Source organism: Chiroxiphia lanceolata, chromosome 2 (genome assembly GCF_009829145.1).
Source record: "Chiroxiphia lanceolata isolate bChiLan1 chromosome 2, bChiLan1.pri, whole genome shotgun sequence".
Taxonomy (NCBI): Eukaryota; Metazoa; Chordata; class Aves; order Passeriformes; family Pipridae; genus Chiroxiphia; species Chiroxiphia lanceolata.
In genome coordinates, this window is record NC_045638.1 from 15,478,380 (window position 1) to 15,497,392 (window position 19,013).

The window sequence follows — 19,013 nt, forward strand, 5'->3', positions numbered from 1 at the left end:
CCACAGTGAGATATGAAGGGCAAAGGTAAGGAATAAATTGTACATAGATACTCAGACACAGAATAACTGTACAGAAAGATTTAATGGTGCAAATGTCAAGAACTGAAGTACTGTGTAAAACTAGATCTTCATGTCTTACTGGTTTTGTGACATGAAAAGAAAAATAGTCAAGTAGGAAAGAACATAACTTGGGGTATAGTGTTGACACTGGGGCAAGGAAAGATGATGACACAAGTTGTTACAAGAATTAAACCAGGATTATTTTGCTATCTGTTTTGGTGTAAAGTGGATGTTAAGTTATAAGCTTTTGAAAATAAATTCCTACATTTTGGTGCCAAATAAAGCTACATTTGTTTTGTTTGCAGGATCAGTCAGGTTACATTTTCTGCCAATAATTGTTTTATTAAAACCACAATTGCAATACATTAGAAAAGGGGGAGAGGGAGGAACAAATGAACAAGAGAAAATGAAAAAGTAAATTTTAAATAGAAAATACCAACCAACCCATGCAGGGGCTAATTGTAGGCTTACAAAGTCTAAACGCATATTAGAGGGAATTCAACGAACTGGAATCTATCTTCGAAAATGTATAATTACAGTGTATTACAAGTAGATAATTTAATTGCAAAGTCATTATTCAAGTGTTTTCAAAATGAATTAGAACAAAGTATTGCTTGACAAGCAAGTTTGACCTTTGGCTTCATGCATTCATCAGGCATTTATCTCTACTGAAGAGCTTTCCTTTTATCCCCTTGTACTCATCTACACCATGTGTTACTAGACTGTGTCATAGCATTAAATAAATGTGTGTGCCTAAGAGTCTGGCTGTGTGATTAGATTTGGTGTATTCAGTGTGGCATCTCCCACAGGAGGGAGTTGTGAGTGGGAATTCAGCAATCATTCAGCAGTCATCAACCTTAGTGCATTTATGCTACTGTTCACTTGTGCAAATAATTGTCCTTGCTTCCTTTTAGAGCTTGCTATATTCCATGCAAGTAATTTTTTCAAGCTCATCTGTTACCATCCACTTTTTTAGCTAAACGGTGATTTTTTGATAAACTGCAAGCACTCAATTTCCCATTCTGCTTTTTATGAGTAACCCAAAAGAAATTACCATTGAAAATTATTCTTCCAGTGTTGTTGGTCAGTTTATCTTGGCAGTTTAATGTCATGACACTGGATTAAGCTTCTTTTAAAGTACTCAGATGTTGTCTCTGTGTTTCTTTAAGCCTCTCAGTTTAAATGTCAGGCAGTTAATTACTACAGCATAACATCAGTACAGCTTAACATCATATGTTTTTTTCCTAAAACATTTCAATTGTGTGTTTAAATGTGTGGTTTTTGGCTAATCTATTATTCAGTTATTCAGAAAATGTGCAGAAGAAGATAGTGATTTTTCTCTGAACTATTTGGTTATTAAAAACCTTAACATGCAAATTTCTCTGCTAGTTGTTTTTAGAAACTTCAATAATTTTGATAGATTTTCTTGAGTTTTCTTTTTACCCAAGGCCATCCTGTTGTGAGTAGCTGGGGCCTTGAAGATAGAAAACCTTAACTGATGTAGGGCATCGCAGACTGAATATGCTATATTTCTCAAGGCATGCAAATGAATAAGGACTTTGATAGAGGTTTTAAGTGTCTGGCTACAATTTCAAGAACTCAGTTATCTGTATTTCTTCAAAAAGAAATAAAGTGTAGAGGATCACAGTTTTCTGTCTGTCCATCCTTCTTTCTTCTCACCAGTAATTAGCTGTTGAAGCCATCAGTCAGCCTCAAACAAATTTGACAGAAATTACAGTCTGAAGGATGTTCCTGCAGAGATGGTAAAAACAGGTGATACCACAGAATGCATTAAAAGCTTTCCCCGTATTACATGCCCCAAAATTCACCACTCAGCATGGAGTTGTTTATGAATGCCCTGACTTCTGAGAATCTGGTGTCAAGGCACAGCCCTGTAAGAAAGGAGGCTTTTCAGTGCCCATAGAGGTTTTTTCAAAGTCACTTGTTTGAAGAATATGAATTACCAGAAAAATTAGATTCTGTGAACCAGATTTCCAGCTCTGCCCTTACATGAAAACAGAAATTTGCTATGCAAAGTGCTACAAAATTAGATGCAAGAGTATACAGAGGCAGAAGGAATAAAATAATAAATTTTCTTTTTAACCAAATAAATAGCGTTTCTTATACTGTCATGGAAGACCCATACAAACCTTTTAATAGAAGTTTGTAATTATAGACAAATATAAACCACATCTTTTTGTTAAAACATTTAAAATTCATTTCTGCTGCTTTTTTTTGTGTCCAGAAAGCATCTGGACACTGATGTTGAGTTACTAAGTCTAACACTTACATACCGGTGTTGGACTTAGTTCTGAAATCAAGTCAGTCTCCTCCAGATGGTAGAAGGATCAACAGAAATACTCCAAGAAATGAAATTCTGTAAGTATTTGCATTTTCTTAAAAAATAGTGTCTTGGGTCAATGTCTCTGTTCTCTGAAATGAATTCAGGTAACAGTGAAAAGAAAACACACGTGTCTGTGCAAGAGCCTCTTTGTGTCTGATGACTCTACACAGTGATCGTGCCAGGGGAATACCAGTCGAGTCCCTGTACTTGTCCCCTGGTGCCTGCAGTGCCTGCTGCTGCACGGGACTTCTGAGCTGGGGCAGGAGAGGCAAACTTGTCATGGCAGTGAAAACTGCACATTGTTGACTGTAATATTAAATATATCTCTCTTTGGGCCATGAAGTTCACAAAAGAGGGGGTAGGAGACATCAGTGCAAACTGGAGTCTCCCTTCATCCTGCACAGTTTTGTCACACATCACAGCCGAAGTTTAGATGAACTTTGACAGAAAATACTGAATACAGGATATGATCTCTGTGCTAAGCACTCCTCCTGCAAAGCTTAGCAACCCACTATGTTTTAATTGGCCTCTTTGTGTTGACCTAAGTGTGGTGTCAGTCCTGGATTCAGTGTATGTTTTCATCTTTGCGTATTATTTAAAAACTTTGCATGCAGCTTAGTCACTTTGCACTTCTGTTTTGTCCTTTTCTGTATTTATAGGCTTTTGTGAATCTTTGTAAAAGCTCCAAATTATTACCCGGAAAAAACCCAACAAACTCTTCCTCTTTTTGAGACTTGAAAATTTAGTGGATGCATAATCCAGTCTATCTCTCTTGTGTAGAAAAGTTGTGGTTTGGTAAAATATCTTAATTATTCTGCAACTTAAGAACCTGCATATATAATGTGACTTGTGTTCTGAATTTGCATAAATGGCTAATACAATTTATAGTGTGAACTCAGTGAATAATCCTCTGAGAAATTAGAGATTAAACAAAGATTTATCGTTTGCAGAGGTAAAAAGGCAGACTTAATCTTTTTAACACTTTTTAAAGTAGTGAAAATCCAAATAAATTCCACTTAAGAACATGGGTTCACATAGCTCTTTCCAGGGATGCAGAAATGATCAGCCTTATTTGTGTATCAGTCCATCTCCGTACCATTTCTTGCCCTTGAAAAATAATCTTCCAAGTACTAACCTAATAGATCCAAGGCCTTCTGTATCCATAAAATGTGAACATTGTCTCTCCAAGAGAATGGGGCAGGGATGGGGGGTGAGACATGTCTCAGTTACAGCTGTGGCTGTGTCTCACTGTTCTCTCATCATCTGGGATTCCTTCAACAGGCTGCTCTAGCCCCATGCATAAATTGGGTTGCCCAAGTCAATGTTAAGGCAATCTCCACTTTGGAGTATTTCCTAGACATCTGGGAGCTCTCAGTAATACAGACCTTTCAATGTAGTTCAAGGGTAAGAGTTGAATGAGGTTCTTGCTTTTGGAGCCTTGTCCTGTGGGGGGATTGGCTTGGTTTCTAACGGAGACAATTAACTCTGTGCACAGTGGCCAATATTAAATAGTTGGATCAAGAACAATCATTAAAAATGATCATACAAAGATACATACATTGCCTACAAGAGAATGTATGCAAATGTAATATTTTTGTTCTCTTTGTCTGGGGCAGTGAGGTTGCCAGTGCTTTGTCAGGTCTCAGCAGTGTCTTGCAGGTGGACTTGCATCCACTGAAAGCTTCCTGGAGAGTCAGAAGCTCGCAGCTGACAGACAGGTAGAAAACTAGGCAGAAGCTCTAACAAGGACGTGTTAGACTCTTGATGGAAGACCTGGAATGATTAGGTTCTCAGATAAGATGAAGTGACTGCATAAAGGTCAGAAGGAAAAGTTCATGTTCTGGATGTAAAAGGACAAGTATTTGGATTCCATCACTAAATTATATGCCTTATTAAGAATTATATCTAGGGGCCAAGACTGGGGGATGCAAAAACAGGAGCTGTATGGAGTACACTTTGATAAAGAGACCAGAAACACAGTTAAAACTGTATGTCTATGCACCTCATTATAAATATTAAGTATGTTGGTGTAGTACATTCTACTAAAATGCAAGAAAAAAGGTTAAAGATGAACATTTTTTTGCTAAAGCTTTTCCTCCCTATGAGGACTTACTGTACATGTTCCTAGAATAAGTTTTTTTGATTTTGTTAGTCATTGGATGTTCTCCCTGAAATAAGTACATGGGAAATATAATTAGTGTGAAGCAAAGCAAAAGCAACATTTTACTTGTCACTCCTAATCATAATGAAGTCGACAAAGGATGAAGTTCACTTGATCGTGTCTGCTGTGGATTAATCAGCTTTGCTTCTTTTCCTTTGGAAGCTTTTGCCAAATCATAGGGAAAACGTGCTTTCTGCATTTGCTATCTGGTAGCTACTTCTGTGTGGAATAATACACTTACTCAGCAATGCACCTGGTAGAGGCACAGCAAAGTGAGGTTATTTAGGTTAGTCCTTGATAGGTGCATGCCTTGTTAGTAAGGCATCAACACTTTTTTTTTTTTGTAGAAAGATATAGATAGATAGATATAAATGGAAAATTGCAAATAGGTGTTTGTTTTTTTTTTTGTTAAATGCTCTATATCCACTTTGCTCACCACAAAGAATAGAAACATCCTAAAACTTTCTCTGAACCTTCAGTAATGGTGGAGGACAGGGTATAGTGAGAAATGAAGGTTCATGGCTGCTGGTGTGTGGGGTTTTGGGGGAGTCTGGCCTGTGATGGAGTCAGCACAGCCACCCACTGCTGAGGGGAAGGTCACTCATGTCCCACGGCCAGTGACACTGAAGAGCTGGAGCACGAAGCCAGGAGCTGAGCCCAGGGTGCTCCAGCTGACCTGAGTGCTCGCAGCCGGGAAACTCCCTGTTTTCTTCAGGTAGTATTTGCAAATACTGGCTCCTCCACCCCTTGGTTTTAAATTACAGCACAGGGTGTTGCTGCGAAGGTTGGAACGAGTGATCACCGCTGTCAGCAGGGACACAACCTGCAGTAAAATGAGAGTTGTGGTGCAGCTCAGCTGCAGGTCAGCTCCTCGCCCGCCTGAGGGCTGTGCAAGGCTTCCACTGAAGCTCCTGCTACCTGGCTATGGAAAAGCAACTCAGTGCTCTCCGTCCACTTTGGCTGTCTTTCTACACTTCAGCTGCCGTTTGATAGTGCAGCACAGGAGTGACAGTTGTAAAACCACCAAGGCATAAGGTCACTGTTCAGTGCCATACACCAGCAAAGCCAATTAACTCAAATAGGAAGTGTGTTTTAATGTGCATTTGGGGATTACAAGCTATCGGGCAGTGGGAGAAATGGATACTTACACTTCCCATCTGGTCTGCTGATGCTAAAAATATCCGAGTTTCCCAATGAAATGCTAGTTTTTCACTGAGCTCTGGAACCTGGTACCTAAAAATAACATCAGCAGATATTGTTGCATAAATGTATATTGTAAGTCCAGAAACACTTTTAATAAGAAATTGAAGTGTGCTAGAGTACACTATAGATGCAAAACTTCTAGTTCATTTGAGTAACAAAAGTTGTTAGCAAATAAATGGAATTTCTTTAATTTGTGTATTCCTAAAATGAGGTTGTTCAGGTTGAATTCACTGCAGTAGAGAAACAGATGTATGTGATCCTAAAACATTTCCCTTAGATAATTTGGGCAAAATAATTGTGACTTGAGGGTTACTGTTCTGCAGTTAGGCTTTTTCTTGCAAAAGTCAAAGTGAAGTGAACCAGGCAAGCACTGTTTACAATATTTATGGCTGCTCTCCTTCCAACAAATGTGTTTTACGTTTATTATGATAGTACGTGAGTGATAGGACTTTTTTTTCAAACTTGGGTGGGGCATACAGGGGCTTCTTGATCCGAACAAGGTATTTCCATATTTTCTGTTTTAACAAAGTAGTTGTGCTGAACTCAGTGAAACTAGTCTGTGCAAGTTAGTCAATGCATAAATTGTAAATACGTGTTGGGACTACTGCTAATTCAGGAGATATGCAGTGAGTGAATGAAAGAAGAAAAAAATTTCAGTTCTGGAAAAAAATTGCTTAATTTGTAATGGTTATAGCTTTGGGGTTTGGGGCTTTGCTTGTTGTTTTAGTACAAAATTTCTAGCTAGTGCCACCAATTACTCCTTGGCAAACAGTAGTAGTTTCAAAACACTAATTGTGAGTTAAAAGAAGTATTTTTGTTTCTTTTTTTTTCATTGGTTCCAGGAAGCAGAAAGTTGCAGGACAGGCTAGAAGGGAAGATACTACCTACAGATTCCAGATTGGTCTGGGGGTCTAGTGGTATTTGAAAAATACAGCAATAAATGTTCATGTGTGTTAAATCTGGGAGAAAGACACCACCGAGGTGTTGGTTACGCCTCCAGATTCCTTTCTGCCTGAGATTACAGAAGTACATAAATAAAACATCAGTGTAGAACACACACTGACACAGTGCTGCTGCTTTGTATGTGCTTGGTGGGGTGCACTGTCTGGTAGGGACCTGTTCAGTAAACGAAATAATTAATCTATTGTTATTATTCGTCTAGTGTTTTCATAAGTAAAAACATTCTGCTAATGTATCCTGTCAGTCCTCCGAGTGCTCTTGAGGTGCATCTGCTGTGTCTGCCTGATACTGGAATCTCTGTGGGACACCGTTAGGGCTGCACACACTGTTTGTACCTAAAGCACACAATCCCATGGAGCTGATTAAGGTGTCCGTGGGCTCATGCAGAACTGAGAAGATATGCCTTTTATTTTTTAGCAAGTTTTTGCTCCCCATGCAGTAATTAAGATATTTCTGTTAATATATGCAGTCACCAAATGATGTATATACATCACTTCAAGGTTATTTGGCCAGCATTTTGGAGCAATTTCACCTTAAACTTAAATCAACATATCAGTAGGATGTATTTTGCCACTGTAATCTTTGTGTAAGTATAGTTTACAGCTGAAGTTCTTGATTCAAATGAATAGTTTGAAAATCCAGGGTGGGGAGCAGGAACATAAGGCAGGTGTCCTAGTTGCTTAACCAGAGTGTGCAGTCCCTGACAGCTTCTCTGCTCTCTGCCAGGCCACCGCTCAGCCAATTAGCCTGGGGTGTCTGAAATGTCACTGTGTTTGGCAACTGTTTGCCTTTAATGACTTCATCTACTTAACATCTTTATAAAAACAGATAGCCCTCCTGGTGTTTTAATTAGACATAATGGAAAATGTCCCTTTTTCTTTTCTGGTTGCATTTGAAATCCAGCCTGGCAAACATAAAAAATAAAATTAAATAGCTGAAGCTCTGATTGTTTGTATTAAGATTTTTAATTAAAGAAAATGTAAAGAAGACAACAATTATCAAAAAAGACAACAATCCACTTAATCTTACTGAACATACCTGCAAAGCCCTTGTGCTGTTTGTGTGTTGCCTCTATCTGAAAGCCTTTCAGCTATATACCATAATTAAAATTCAGGAAAAGTGCCTTTTGCCAACAGAAAGTGTCATCCAGGTACAGCTACATTCAGTTTTATAACTTCTTTTCCCCTCAAAGTATAGTCAGTAACTGAAAACTTGAACATTCTTCATTCAGTAGTACCCAGAGTGAAGCGGTGGCAGGTGGAAAATGCTGTTTATTAGTTTCTCAAAGAACAGTCCCAAGGGAGAGAAAGTTTTTAGGAAGCAAAGCCTTGATTTTATAGATTAAGTTTATATTAGTTGAACAACAGAGTTTGCAGAATGGAGGTGTAAGTGCAGTGGTGTCTTGGGCTCATCAGGTCCTGGGCAAGGGCACCCATTGGCAGGACTGCATCCAAACTGGGAATTTCACCCATGCAGCAACATCAGTGTAGATGACACATACTGTGGCAAAGGTCTAGAAATGTTGGGACAGGGTCATGTGGAATGAACAAAGGTCTAAATGTGTTGAACATGATCATGTAGAATGGACAAAGGTCTCGGTATGTTGAACACTTGGGCAGAGCTGGCCTTGGATCCCCAGCTGACTTTTCTCCTGTTTTGGGATGCCGGCTATCAAGGGCTTCTGTATCTGCTACGTATACATTGTGAAACCAAATACCATGGGATATTATAGAGGACAGAAGGGTGTGTGGGTTCAACAACAAAGTAGGAAAAAAAAAAAAAAAAGAACTGAGAACTTACCTGCTGACAATTACTCAGGTGTGAATTTTAGGAGACAAGGTGTCCAGGCAACCGGTCGGTCCTTCTGAAATGTAGTCTCAGCTCCCAGTAGCTTGACTGTCCTGCTCGAGAACTTGTTTTCTCACCAGAAACAGGATATGAATTTCAAAAGACAGATCTTGCCTTGTGTCTCATCAGGGCAGGACAACCTTCCTTTGTCTTGAGCAACCACCCAGAGGTTTACACAAGCAGTATGTGGAGCAGAGCAGAGTGTGTGTGGACCTGTTCTGGCACTGGTCCATCAGTCTGAATAGGTTTAGCTTGCCCATGAAAAAGGGTTGAAGCTGTGATTAACATGGTGGTTTTTACTTCTGTGAATATGTATTTCAAAGTAATATTAAAGTATTGAAGGAATCCTGCAGCATTAGCTGGGATATTACTGCTGCAGGACTGCTGCTGACATTTTAACCGGGTTTGAGTTATAGTCTTTTCCTTTGGAAATGCTAATTGTAACAAAGTCCCAGAGGAACAGCTGGCCTCCCTCAATCAAAAATTGAGGCCCAGTCTCAAGGAATTAGCCCTGTGGTTAGAAGCATGCCTTTGAGAGTGACTTTTTGGAAAGGGGGCTTTTGGGGAGGGCTGGGAGATTTATTAACAAGTAGCAGCAATTTGTGTGCGTGCTTCCTTAGAGTAAAAGATTTGATGTTATTATTTGAGCAGTTTACTTATTCTTCTGCAAGTCTGGGAATAAAGGTTTATAACAGAATTTTCTGCTGGTGTCTCCTTGTATTCATTACTCTGTTTGGCAGAAGGCACAACCAGCCTGCATTTATTTCCTGACTCTTAAGCACGTTGTTAGCTGTTACGTGCCTGTCTAACTGAGGGATCAGAGGCTTAGCTGTAAACATGAGGATGGCTCAGGGTAAAGCTGCGTATACAGACTATTACCCTGAGGTCACCTAGCACAGTGAGAGGTTTTTTGCTGTGGTGCTTTGTTCATTCAGACCTTGTCCTGCCCTCTGCTGGCAGTTCCGTGCTACGGACAGGGATGCCCTTAACGTTATTCCCAGGGTAGTTACCTGTGCCAGCTTGCTGCTTGCAGTCTGTTTTGTCAAATGGAGTTTGAATTCCTGTCATTAATGAAATTTCTCGCCACAGGCAACTGCTGTGCCCGTTGTGTTCATAATGTATATTATATGAAGATGTGTAGTAAATACGCTAATTTTGGCCTTCGAAAGTCATTCCAAGGTACAAGCTATTACCCAGGGAATAGTTATGCTGTCCTTCAAAGCTATATTTACTTTCTGAAGGCAAGCAAATTCCTGATTTTTGGCAGGCATGCTAATTGACAAAGTCAAGTACTTGAGTTAAGAAATGCCAGTATTGAGGATGCCTGTGCTATTTTAATGCTACTCTTGCCACATGCATATGTGTTTGATGCCTGTACTTACTAAATTGCCTACTGTTTTCCTTCATTTTTTGCATGTTGGTGTATTGCATATATAATGAGCAGTAATTCCATATATTTGTAGTTTCACCTGTGACATAGCCAAGTCTGGAGAGCTGTTCTCCAAGGCAGACTTCAGATAAAATTCTGTGTACTTTTCAGTTTCAGAAAGAAATGAAGCAAGAAACACTAATAACTTTGAACTTGGCTCACTTCTTAAGCACTGAATAAATAAGCAAATGGACCCAACAGGGAAAAGTGCATAATATATGTGTAAGACCAGGCAAAATAAGGATTGTACAGACTGTTTCAATTTGAATGCATCCTCACTTCTTAAGTATCTGACTTTACAGCCTTGATCATCTGCCCCCATCTGAGTGGGGTGGAGATGTCCAAATGCTTGAGAAAGCCAACCTGAAAAATTGTGCCTCTACTTTGGATAGCTCTGGCAGCTGTGAGCACGATTTTTAGATCCGCTTCTGCTAGTTGTGTTCATGAAGCAGTCAAAGTAGAGATGAGTTAGCTGTAATTTTATTGACAGACACAATGGGATGTATTTTTGCTAATGGGTTTCAGAGATAGTTGCTGTAAGCAGGAGAGTGATGGGAATCAGTGCAGGATTTTGTGAACATAGTCCATGAACATGAACTGTCTTGCTGTTCCTCTCCTATCCCTCCAGCTTATCTCCATCCTGGATTCCATACTTTCCATCTGACTTACATCTTTTGCCACAGAGGACCTTAACTTGTACCTCTGCTTGCCTCTTTCCCTTTCTCCAGCCTCTGCTGGTTCCCAAGCTCAGTCTTCTGTCGTTGGGCTCTTGGTCCAGTCTTGATTTCACTTCCCTCTGCTGCTTCTAGTCTGAGTTGTAGATTTCATGATGGTTTGACTTTCAGATCTCTGAAAACCTTTCTATTGGAGCTGTAATGTAGCTAGGCTGACAACAGGATTCACCTTCTTAGCTACTTTTTGCCAGGCCCCTTCAAAGTAGTTACAAACCTTCACCATGGTTGTTTTACTGAGCCACCACCTCTTCTCTCCTTCCTTGTCAAATGTGACAATAAATGGCAGCCAAGGGAATAAACAAGCGGACAACTATGGAAGTAAGACGAGTCTTCAGTCATCATCATCATCATCATCATGGCTGGGCTTCGCGAACGAAGATTTGGGAAGGCTTTATCCACATTTGTTACAGGCACGTTGGTGACTTATGAGGCCAATACGTGACAGACATATCCGGTTGCAAAAGGCACAACAGAAAGACTCCTTAGATGAAGTATTCAGCAAGACACGGTTCTTCCTGCGTTGCCTTTTCTCCTCGAGAGAGATCCTGCGTGTGTTCTCAAAGGCTTCCACTGCGTTATAGATGGTGTGTCTCCAAGCCTCCCGATTTGAGGCCAGAGTGGACCAATTATGGTGATCAATATGGCCAAGGCTGAGATGTTGTTTCAGGGAGTCCTTGAATCTTTTCTTCGGGGCTCCTCTCTTGCGGCAGCCAGTGGCAAGTTCACCATAGAGCAAGATCTTAGGGAGGCGGTGGTCCTTCATCCTTGAGACGTGCCCTGCCCACCGCAGCTGTGTTCTCATCAGCATGGCCTCTACACTTGTGACTGCTGCTTGCTCAAGAACAGATGTATTGGTCACATAATCTGACCAGTGGATGTTTAAGATTGTACGGAGGCAGCGCTGATGGAAGCGTTCTAGGAGACGCAGGTGGTGGCGGTAGATGACCCATGATTCGGAACCATACAAGAGAGTAGACAACACTATGGCTTTGTAAACACTGATCTTTGTGCTTTTCTTCAAGTGTTTATTACGCCATACTCTTTTGTGGAGTTTTCCGAAAGCACTGTATGCCTTTGCCAACCTGTTGTCTATCTCCCTGTCAATCTTGCCATCCGAGGAGATGAGGCTACCTAGGTAATTAAACTGCTGGACTGATTTGAGCTCTGATTCGCCAATGGTGATATGGGGATGGTGGAAGACTTCCTGAGGTGCAGGTTGATGGAGAACTTCTGTCTTCTTTAGGCTGACTTCCAGCCCAAAGAGCTCAGCAGCATCTGCAAAGCAGGATGTTAAACGTTGCAGAGCTGCTTCTGTGTGGGCAACAAGGGCGGCATCATCAGCATAAAGCAGCTCCCGGACAAGATGGTTTAGGGTCTTGGTGTGGGCCTTCAGACGCCTTAGATTGAACAGGCTTCCATCAGTACGATATCGAATGTAGATACCGTCCTGATCGTCGAGGTCTGCTGTGGCCCTTTGGAGCATCATGCTAAAAAAGATTGTGAATAAGGTAGGAGCGAGAACGCAGCCTTGTTTCACACCATTCTTAATTAAAAAGGGCTCAGAAAGAGTGTTGCCATACCTGACTTGGCCGTGCTGATCCTCATGAAGTGAGATGATCATTTTAAGGAACTTGGGGGGACAACCTAAACGTTCCAAAATCTGCCATAGACCTTTTCTGCTCACAGTATCAAAAGCCTTGGTGAGGTCGACAAAGGTTACATAAAGACCTTTGTTCTGTTCCCTACATTTCTCTTGCAGTTGTCTGAGAACAAATACCATGTCTGTGGTGCTTCTGTTGGCTCTGAAACCACACTGACTTTCAGGTAGGATCCCTTCAGCTATAGTGGGTATTAGTCTGTTCAAGAGTATTCTTGCCAGGATTTTGCCAGCAATGGAGAGCAGAGTAATACCACGGTAGTTTGAGTGCAGAATGCCAGACAGACCATCGGCTTGTGCGCTGCAAACTCAGCTTCAATCTTAAATTCAAACCCAAAATGGGCAACATCACAAGGAGAAAACTCCAAGTTAACAATCTCCAATCAGCCACAGTAAGAGAGAGATTCCAGGCAAACCTTCAAACTAGGCTTGAAGACCGTTCCACAGTTTCTGCAGATTCCTCTCCTGAAACTACCTGGCAGCATATTAAAAACAGCATTCTGCAATCCTCCGAAGAATCCTTAGGGTTCTCCCTCAAGAAGAACAAGGACTGGTTTGACGAAAACAATCAAGAAATCCAGGACTTGTTGAGGAAGAAGAGAACCGCCCACCAAGCACACCTTGCACTGCCATCCTGTCACACAAGAAAAACAGCCTTTCGTCTCGCATGCAGCAAGCTCCAACAGAAACTCCGTGACATCCAGAACAAGTGGTGGATCGATCTAGCTGTAAAAACTCAGTTATGCGCAGATATGGGTGATCACAAAGGTTTCTATGAAGCCTTGAAGACAGCATACGGGCCTACATACCAGGTACAAAGCCCTCTACTCAGTGCTGATGGCCAAACGCTTCTAACAGATAAAACCTCCATTCTGAATCGATGGTCTGAACACTTTCAAACTCTTTTCAGTACCAACCGTGTGGTCCAAGACTCAGCAATTCAGTCCATCACACAACAACCAGTAAAGTATGAATTGGATACAGCCCCCACTTTAGAAGAAACCCTCAAGGCCATACAGCAGGTAAAAATCGGCAAGGCAGCTGGGGTTGATGGAATTCCACCTGAAGTCTGGAAACATGGGGGCCTTGCACTCCACACCAAATTTCACGAGTTTGTGGTGCGCTGCTGGGAGCTCGGTGAACTACCATCAGAGTCTTCAGTAATAAATAAATAAATATGTGTTTGACCCACAAATTTAGTTGTAATTAACCAGCTGGGAGCTGTAATCACAATTTTCCAGGGGCCTGGCTGCTGTCAAGTAGTCGCTGTCTGTGTGTGCCGGGGAGGGTTAGAGATGCTTCTTGGGGAAAAAGCAAGTTGTTACTGTAACGGGGGACAGCTGAGACCTGTGTGTCTAACCAGTCACTAGGGACCACCAAGGCTGTCTTTCAGCCTTCTTGCAGAACAGTGCATTTTATGGAAAGGGACTTCCTATGCAAAATCCTTGCTCTCACAGACAGGATGCCTTTGGAAAGGAGCTTGCAAGTGTGACTTTTCAGGAAGTGACTTGGAGTTACAGTCTATGTAACTTTTCCACTCATATTTATATGATAAAATTAGTAACTGCAGTTCTCAGGGCAAAAGGGAAGGGGTCTTAATTATAATTCAGTATCTCAGTAGGGAGCCCAGATAATGATTGCAAAGGATGTAAACGTGCTGTGGGACACCATGCCTGTTTGCACTGCTCAGACCCCAGGAGATCATGAAAACAAAGAGAGAAAGGAGGGTACTGGAGGCCCCATCAGCTGTTTTAAAAGGATACCATCCTTTAGATGGTCTGTCAGGGCACTAGTTGGTGGCCTTACCTGTGGTGTCGCAGAAGGTCCATCTAAGGTCTGTCTGGCTGCTTGTTCCAGGGTGTGCAGGCAGGTGACCCAGAGGCACCTTGTCACTCTCTGCCTTCCTGCCTCCTTAAACTGGGCTTTTCAGTTGCTCATGCTGTGTAAGGAACTGGGGTGTCTGGATCCAGGCACGTAACATCCTTAGGCAACCTCCTCCCAAAGTAACCTAGTTTTATATACCGACTCAAGGAGGAAACAAAGTGCTTCTTACCTGGAAAAGAGGGCAGAAGGGCTGCTGCCTGCATAGCCTCATCCAGGGATAATTGCTAGTTGTTGAAATGAGCTGGTGCTAGTGAGCAAGGAGACTGTGGGGCTGAGGTAAGCCATAAAGATGAAGGCTGGGACTTCCCATGGTACTTACTGCTTTTTTGACCTACCTTTTTTCTTATTAACAAAGATAAACAAATATTAATTGCATCCTTATGGTTTTTCCCAAGAAAGTTTTACATTTTGAAACAAGCACTAACAGCATGCTTGTTTGCTCTGAGAAGAGGAGTCAGGCATTTACACTGAGGAACTGTGCTTGGAGTTCAGCAGTAGGTAGGAGACTCTGCTCAGGATGTATCCAAATCCCAGCTTGTTAACCTGCATGCACACAAGTGCAAAATTATTTTTGTTATTGGAGTTATTAAATGCAGTAGTAATTATTTATTTTTGGTGCATTTTTTTATTTCTTTTGGATGCTTCTTTAGTTTTACTAACACCTTTTTAAGACTTTTTTTTTTCTTCTCTCTGTCTTTAGCCATTGATGGATTTTTAAAAACTGATGAAAGACAAAGACTGGCAAAGGAAAGAAGAGAAGAAAGGGAGAAATACCTTGGTAAGTTGGCAGGAGGTGTATATATTATTTATGTATATGTGTTAATAGGATTAACTAACAAACAACATTTTTTCTGTTGTGAATTTAAAACATTGTGGTTCAGTCTGTTCCTAGTCTTTATCGCTTCTTTTGAATTAAATAAAAAAAAAAATCTGTCTTTCTGGATTTTCCATTCAAGTGTTTAATATTCTATAGTTACAAGCTCATATTCTTCTTTGATTTATGTGCTTTTGAATATAGGTTTATGTTCAAGATACTGACTGTTAGTATTCTGATTTGTAAAAATATCAAATAAGCTTTGGATAATACTCAGGGAAATATGTAGTAAATACATTGGTAAAGCAGCCTCAGTTTTAGCCTGTTAAGTTTTAGTCATACTGAAAGATACCATAGAGTTGTTAAAGCAGATACTTTTCCATAAGTTTTTAAATTATTAATCTTTCAAGAGAATGAGAAAAAATATTATTCAGTTCCTGAACAGCATAAGCATTGGTTTCAGAGAATTTTTTTAAATAATAAGGTATTTTTAATCTATTAATAGAACCAGGGAAATGTTGAGGGAATTGTAAAATATATATGTGTGTGTGTGTAAAATAAAAAATATATATAAGGGTGTGTGTGTATACCCAGTTAATATATATATGCATGAATAAAATTAACTCTGACACATTGATTTGGACTTTCTATAGTCTATATGTTTATATATATATATAAAAATTAAAAAAATATTGAACAATTAACTTCACTTTTCCTTATTGTAATGACAAGAAAGGTTAGGAGCACTGTTCCTAGAGACTACCTGACAATACCTATCAGAAGGAATTGTCAGTGTTTTATGATTTTTGTAAAATTTAAGCTAGGCATATATTTTGAGGAAATGTCAACTAAAACAATATGGACACCTGTGAAAAGAACCATAGGAAAATACTGTTTTTCTTGCATTAATAAACAAACTGCTGACCATTTCTTGACAAAACCTGAGGCTTGAGACCAGTGACTTGAGGTTTTTTAGTACCATGGGCTTGGTCAGCAAGATTCCTTTTGGTAGTTCCGGTGAAAATCTGCTGCTGTTTAGTACTTCATCTCCTCTGAGGTTCTGTCTATCTGAGGCATGAGCTGTAGGTTACTTCTCTTCCAGGTATACCCAGTCTAGGCTGTCTCTTCTGTCCTCTTGATTATCCCTTTCTTGTTGGTTCCTGAGAAAGTGACATGATGAGTAGATTGGAAAGGACTTGGATTAAAAAAGCAGAAGAGATGAGAGGGAAACTGAAACCTGGAGAATTTGGGAGTGGTTGGCCCAGGGAATTTGGAAGGTGTTGACTGCAGTTTTTTCCCAGACATCATATGTGCCTTCCACGAACATAGTTTTTTAGGGTTAGGACCATTTCTGTAATGGAGAGCTCTGGATTTTGGTCACGGTTTGACTGTGGCAAATTTCTTTTAGAAGTTCAGAAAAAAGCAGCGTGTTCCCCAGGAGGTCACATCTTTAAACAGTCAGTAGGTACTTTGCAGCAACATGGAATAACCTTTTCAGCAAAGCCAAAACTCATTAATCAGTGGTTTCCCTAAATCAAGGAGCAAGAATTGTATGTATGTTCATGATGGTTCGCTTCTCTGTCCAGAAATAGTCCCCAATTTCACTTACTTACTCAGAAGGTAATCTTAGCACAATCTCTGGGTGGTTTATTTTTGGTTTTTATGAACTCCAGCATGCTTTTTTTCACCTACTCTACGTGACATGGCTAGCAGTTGTGAATAATTAATGAGTGGTCACTTGTCTTCCACTGTCTCTGAGGGAACTCTTTTTCTGTTGACAAGTCTGACTCTTCACACATTCAATCCAGGCTCACCTGCAGCACTGACCACCCTCCCCCCCATACTGCCCTGTCCTGAGTGGGGAAGAATAGTGGATTTTCATAAGGCAAAAAAGAAGACAACATCAACTATATTTCTAACAAGAATAAGCTAGAAGGTGTTCTGCTAAACAGGCTGAGTTTGAAGAAGAAGGATTTTAGGAGGATTCTGTGTTCAAGAGGAAGAAATACAACTGTTGGGAAAGGATCTGGGTGTTGGAAAGACTCTGGCTTTCACCCAAGGGCTTGAGGATGTAGTGGGGCTAAAAGGGACCGAAGGTCACAGTTGCAGTTAAAGAGCCTGAGGGCAGGAGCTGAGGGAAAAAGGCTTAAAGGAGGGAATTGAGGTGGCTGGGCAAGAGCCTAGGAATGATGGGGAGATATTGCAATAGAATTAGAAGGGTGAAAATGTTCTGTACAAGGAAACAGGAACTGAAGGAGCCGTGTGAGACTGAATAGGTGAGCATGATGAAAGACTAGCTCTTGTATAAACAGCATTAATTCTGACTTTCCCTAACTTTCAAGTTCTTAGCCTGGCAACTGTGAGAATATTCCTTCTTTGATATCGGCTGTATGTGTGTTGGTATGTGACATTACAGGCTTGTGTGTATGTAGGCATGCTTACTGAACTCCTCTTTCTTGCCGCCTTATGGAATACACTTGCATGAGAAAAGTGAATTTTTCCTCATGATTTGCCACATCAACTTCTGCTACTTGTTCTCCTCCATAAACCTGAAGCAACAGTCCTGTATGTAATGTTGCAGTCTGAATTTCTGTATCAAGGTGATCTTGCAAGAAGGTTATTCCTCCAGTTGGAATAAACAACTGGGCAAAGCCTCGATAACAGAAGTAATTTTTTTTTCATGTGAAAGGCAGAAGTGGGTAAAGATGGAGTACCAAATTATGAGCTGAATGGTGTATTTTCAAAACTTCATAGAAAACTTAGCATATGTTGTTTTCATGTATTTATTTTGAAGGCAGCTCCATAACAAGAAGCAGTTTTAAAGAAATTCCAAGGGCTTTTGCTTCAACATACGTAACTGATTCACTTCAAAGCTTACTGGGAACATTTGTTATGTCTGAAAAAATAATTTGGCTTTAAGCTACAGAGAGATTTGAAGCATAAACAAAAAAGTGTTTTTAAACTGTTCTGTACACTGTTCTTACATAGGTAAGAGGCACAAATTGTCACCTTGTGTACAAGGGCTTCCTTACTTGTTTATTGAGCAAACCACTTAGCTTTACTAGTTGTTTCAGCACTTCTGTTCACTATGTTTTTAATCTTAGTGTACTAAGACCCTGTGTACTTTTACACTATTTGTTCTTTTACACTATTGTGTCATGCTATGAAATAATTTTTAAGCAGAAGATTTTGTAAAGTGAAATGCACCTTTTTCTCTGCATAAGCTGCCAGGGAACAGCAGATACTGGAGAAAGAGAGAAGAGCAAAACTTCAATATGAAAAGCAAATGGAGGAGAGGTGGAGAAGACTGGAGGAACAGAGGCAGAGGGAGGAGCAGAAGAGAGCAGCTGTTGAAGAAAAACGGAGACAAAAGCTTAAAGAGGAGGAGGTGAGGTCCACTGGGAGATGTGCAGCAGAGCAGTTCTGTGTGGTAGCATTAACCATAGCTGAATATTGACATTCATTAAACGATTGGGGGGGCAGGACTGGAGACTTTGGGAACGGCAAACCACATCACCACAGCTATTAGGAGTCTACTACTGCTTGTACATCAGAAAGACTTTCCAAAGCGTTTTTTTAACTTGATTTCTGTCTGATCTCACAGAGTAGTTATCTACTATTGCTAACATATCTGTGACTCTGATTGTCAAATGATAAAGCACTAGCTTTCCAGAAGGTAGTTTTTAAAGATGAGTGTTTCCAAAAAGGGAAAGATTTTTCTTACTGTTCTGTTTATTGTCATGAAACAGAAATAATGTTTATGAAAATGTGTTGTTTCATTTTTCCTTGGTGACAGAAACTCAAAAATTCTTACTTAAAGCAGTAAAGAATCTAAGCTGGTTTAAAATTCTAGCACAGAACAGAATTAATCACATATATTTTAAGCATCTTCCTACCCTTCCTCTCTTCTACACTCCCT

General features: G+C 40.4%; 1 protein-coding gene across 7 annotated transcripts in view; it reads left to right on the plus strand.

Moving 5' to 3' along the window:
- The first annotated feature begins 3,112 nt into the window (after positions 1–3,112).
- The window catches only part of MAP7D2 (MAP7 domain containing 2), a 48,919-nt gene continuing 33,018 nt past the window's right edge, over positions 3,113–19,013 (plus strand). For 6 of the 7 annotated variants that reach the window (XM_032681149.1, XM_032681145.1, XM_032681147.1 and 3 more), the window contains exons 1-3: positions 14,681–14,778; positions 14,981–15,058; positions 18,319–18,482. In XM_032681149.1, the coding sequence (XP_032537040.1) occupies positions 14,709–14,778; positions 14,981–15,058; positions 18,319–18,482 (312 nt within the window). In that variant the 5' untranslated portion in view covers positions 14,681–14,708. Of the gene's footprint in view, positions 3,200–14,680; positions 14,779–14,980; positions 15,059–18,318; positions 18,483–19,013 lie in introns of those variants that run through there. The other variant, XM_032681146.1, reaches the window with a different exon arrangement.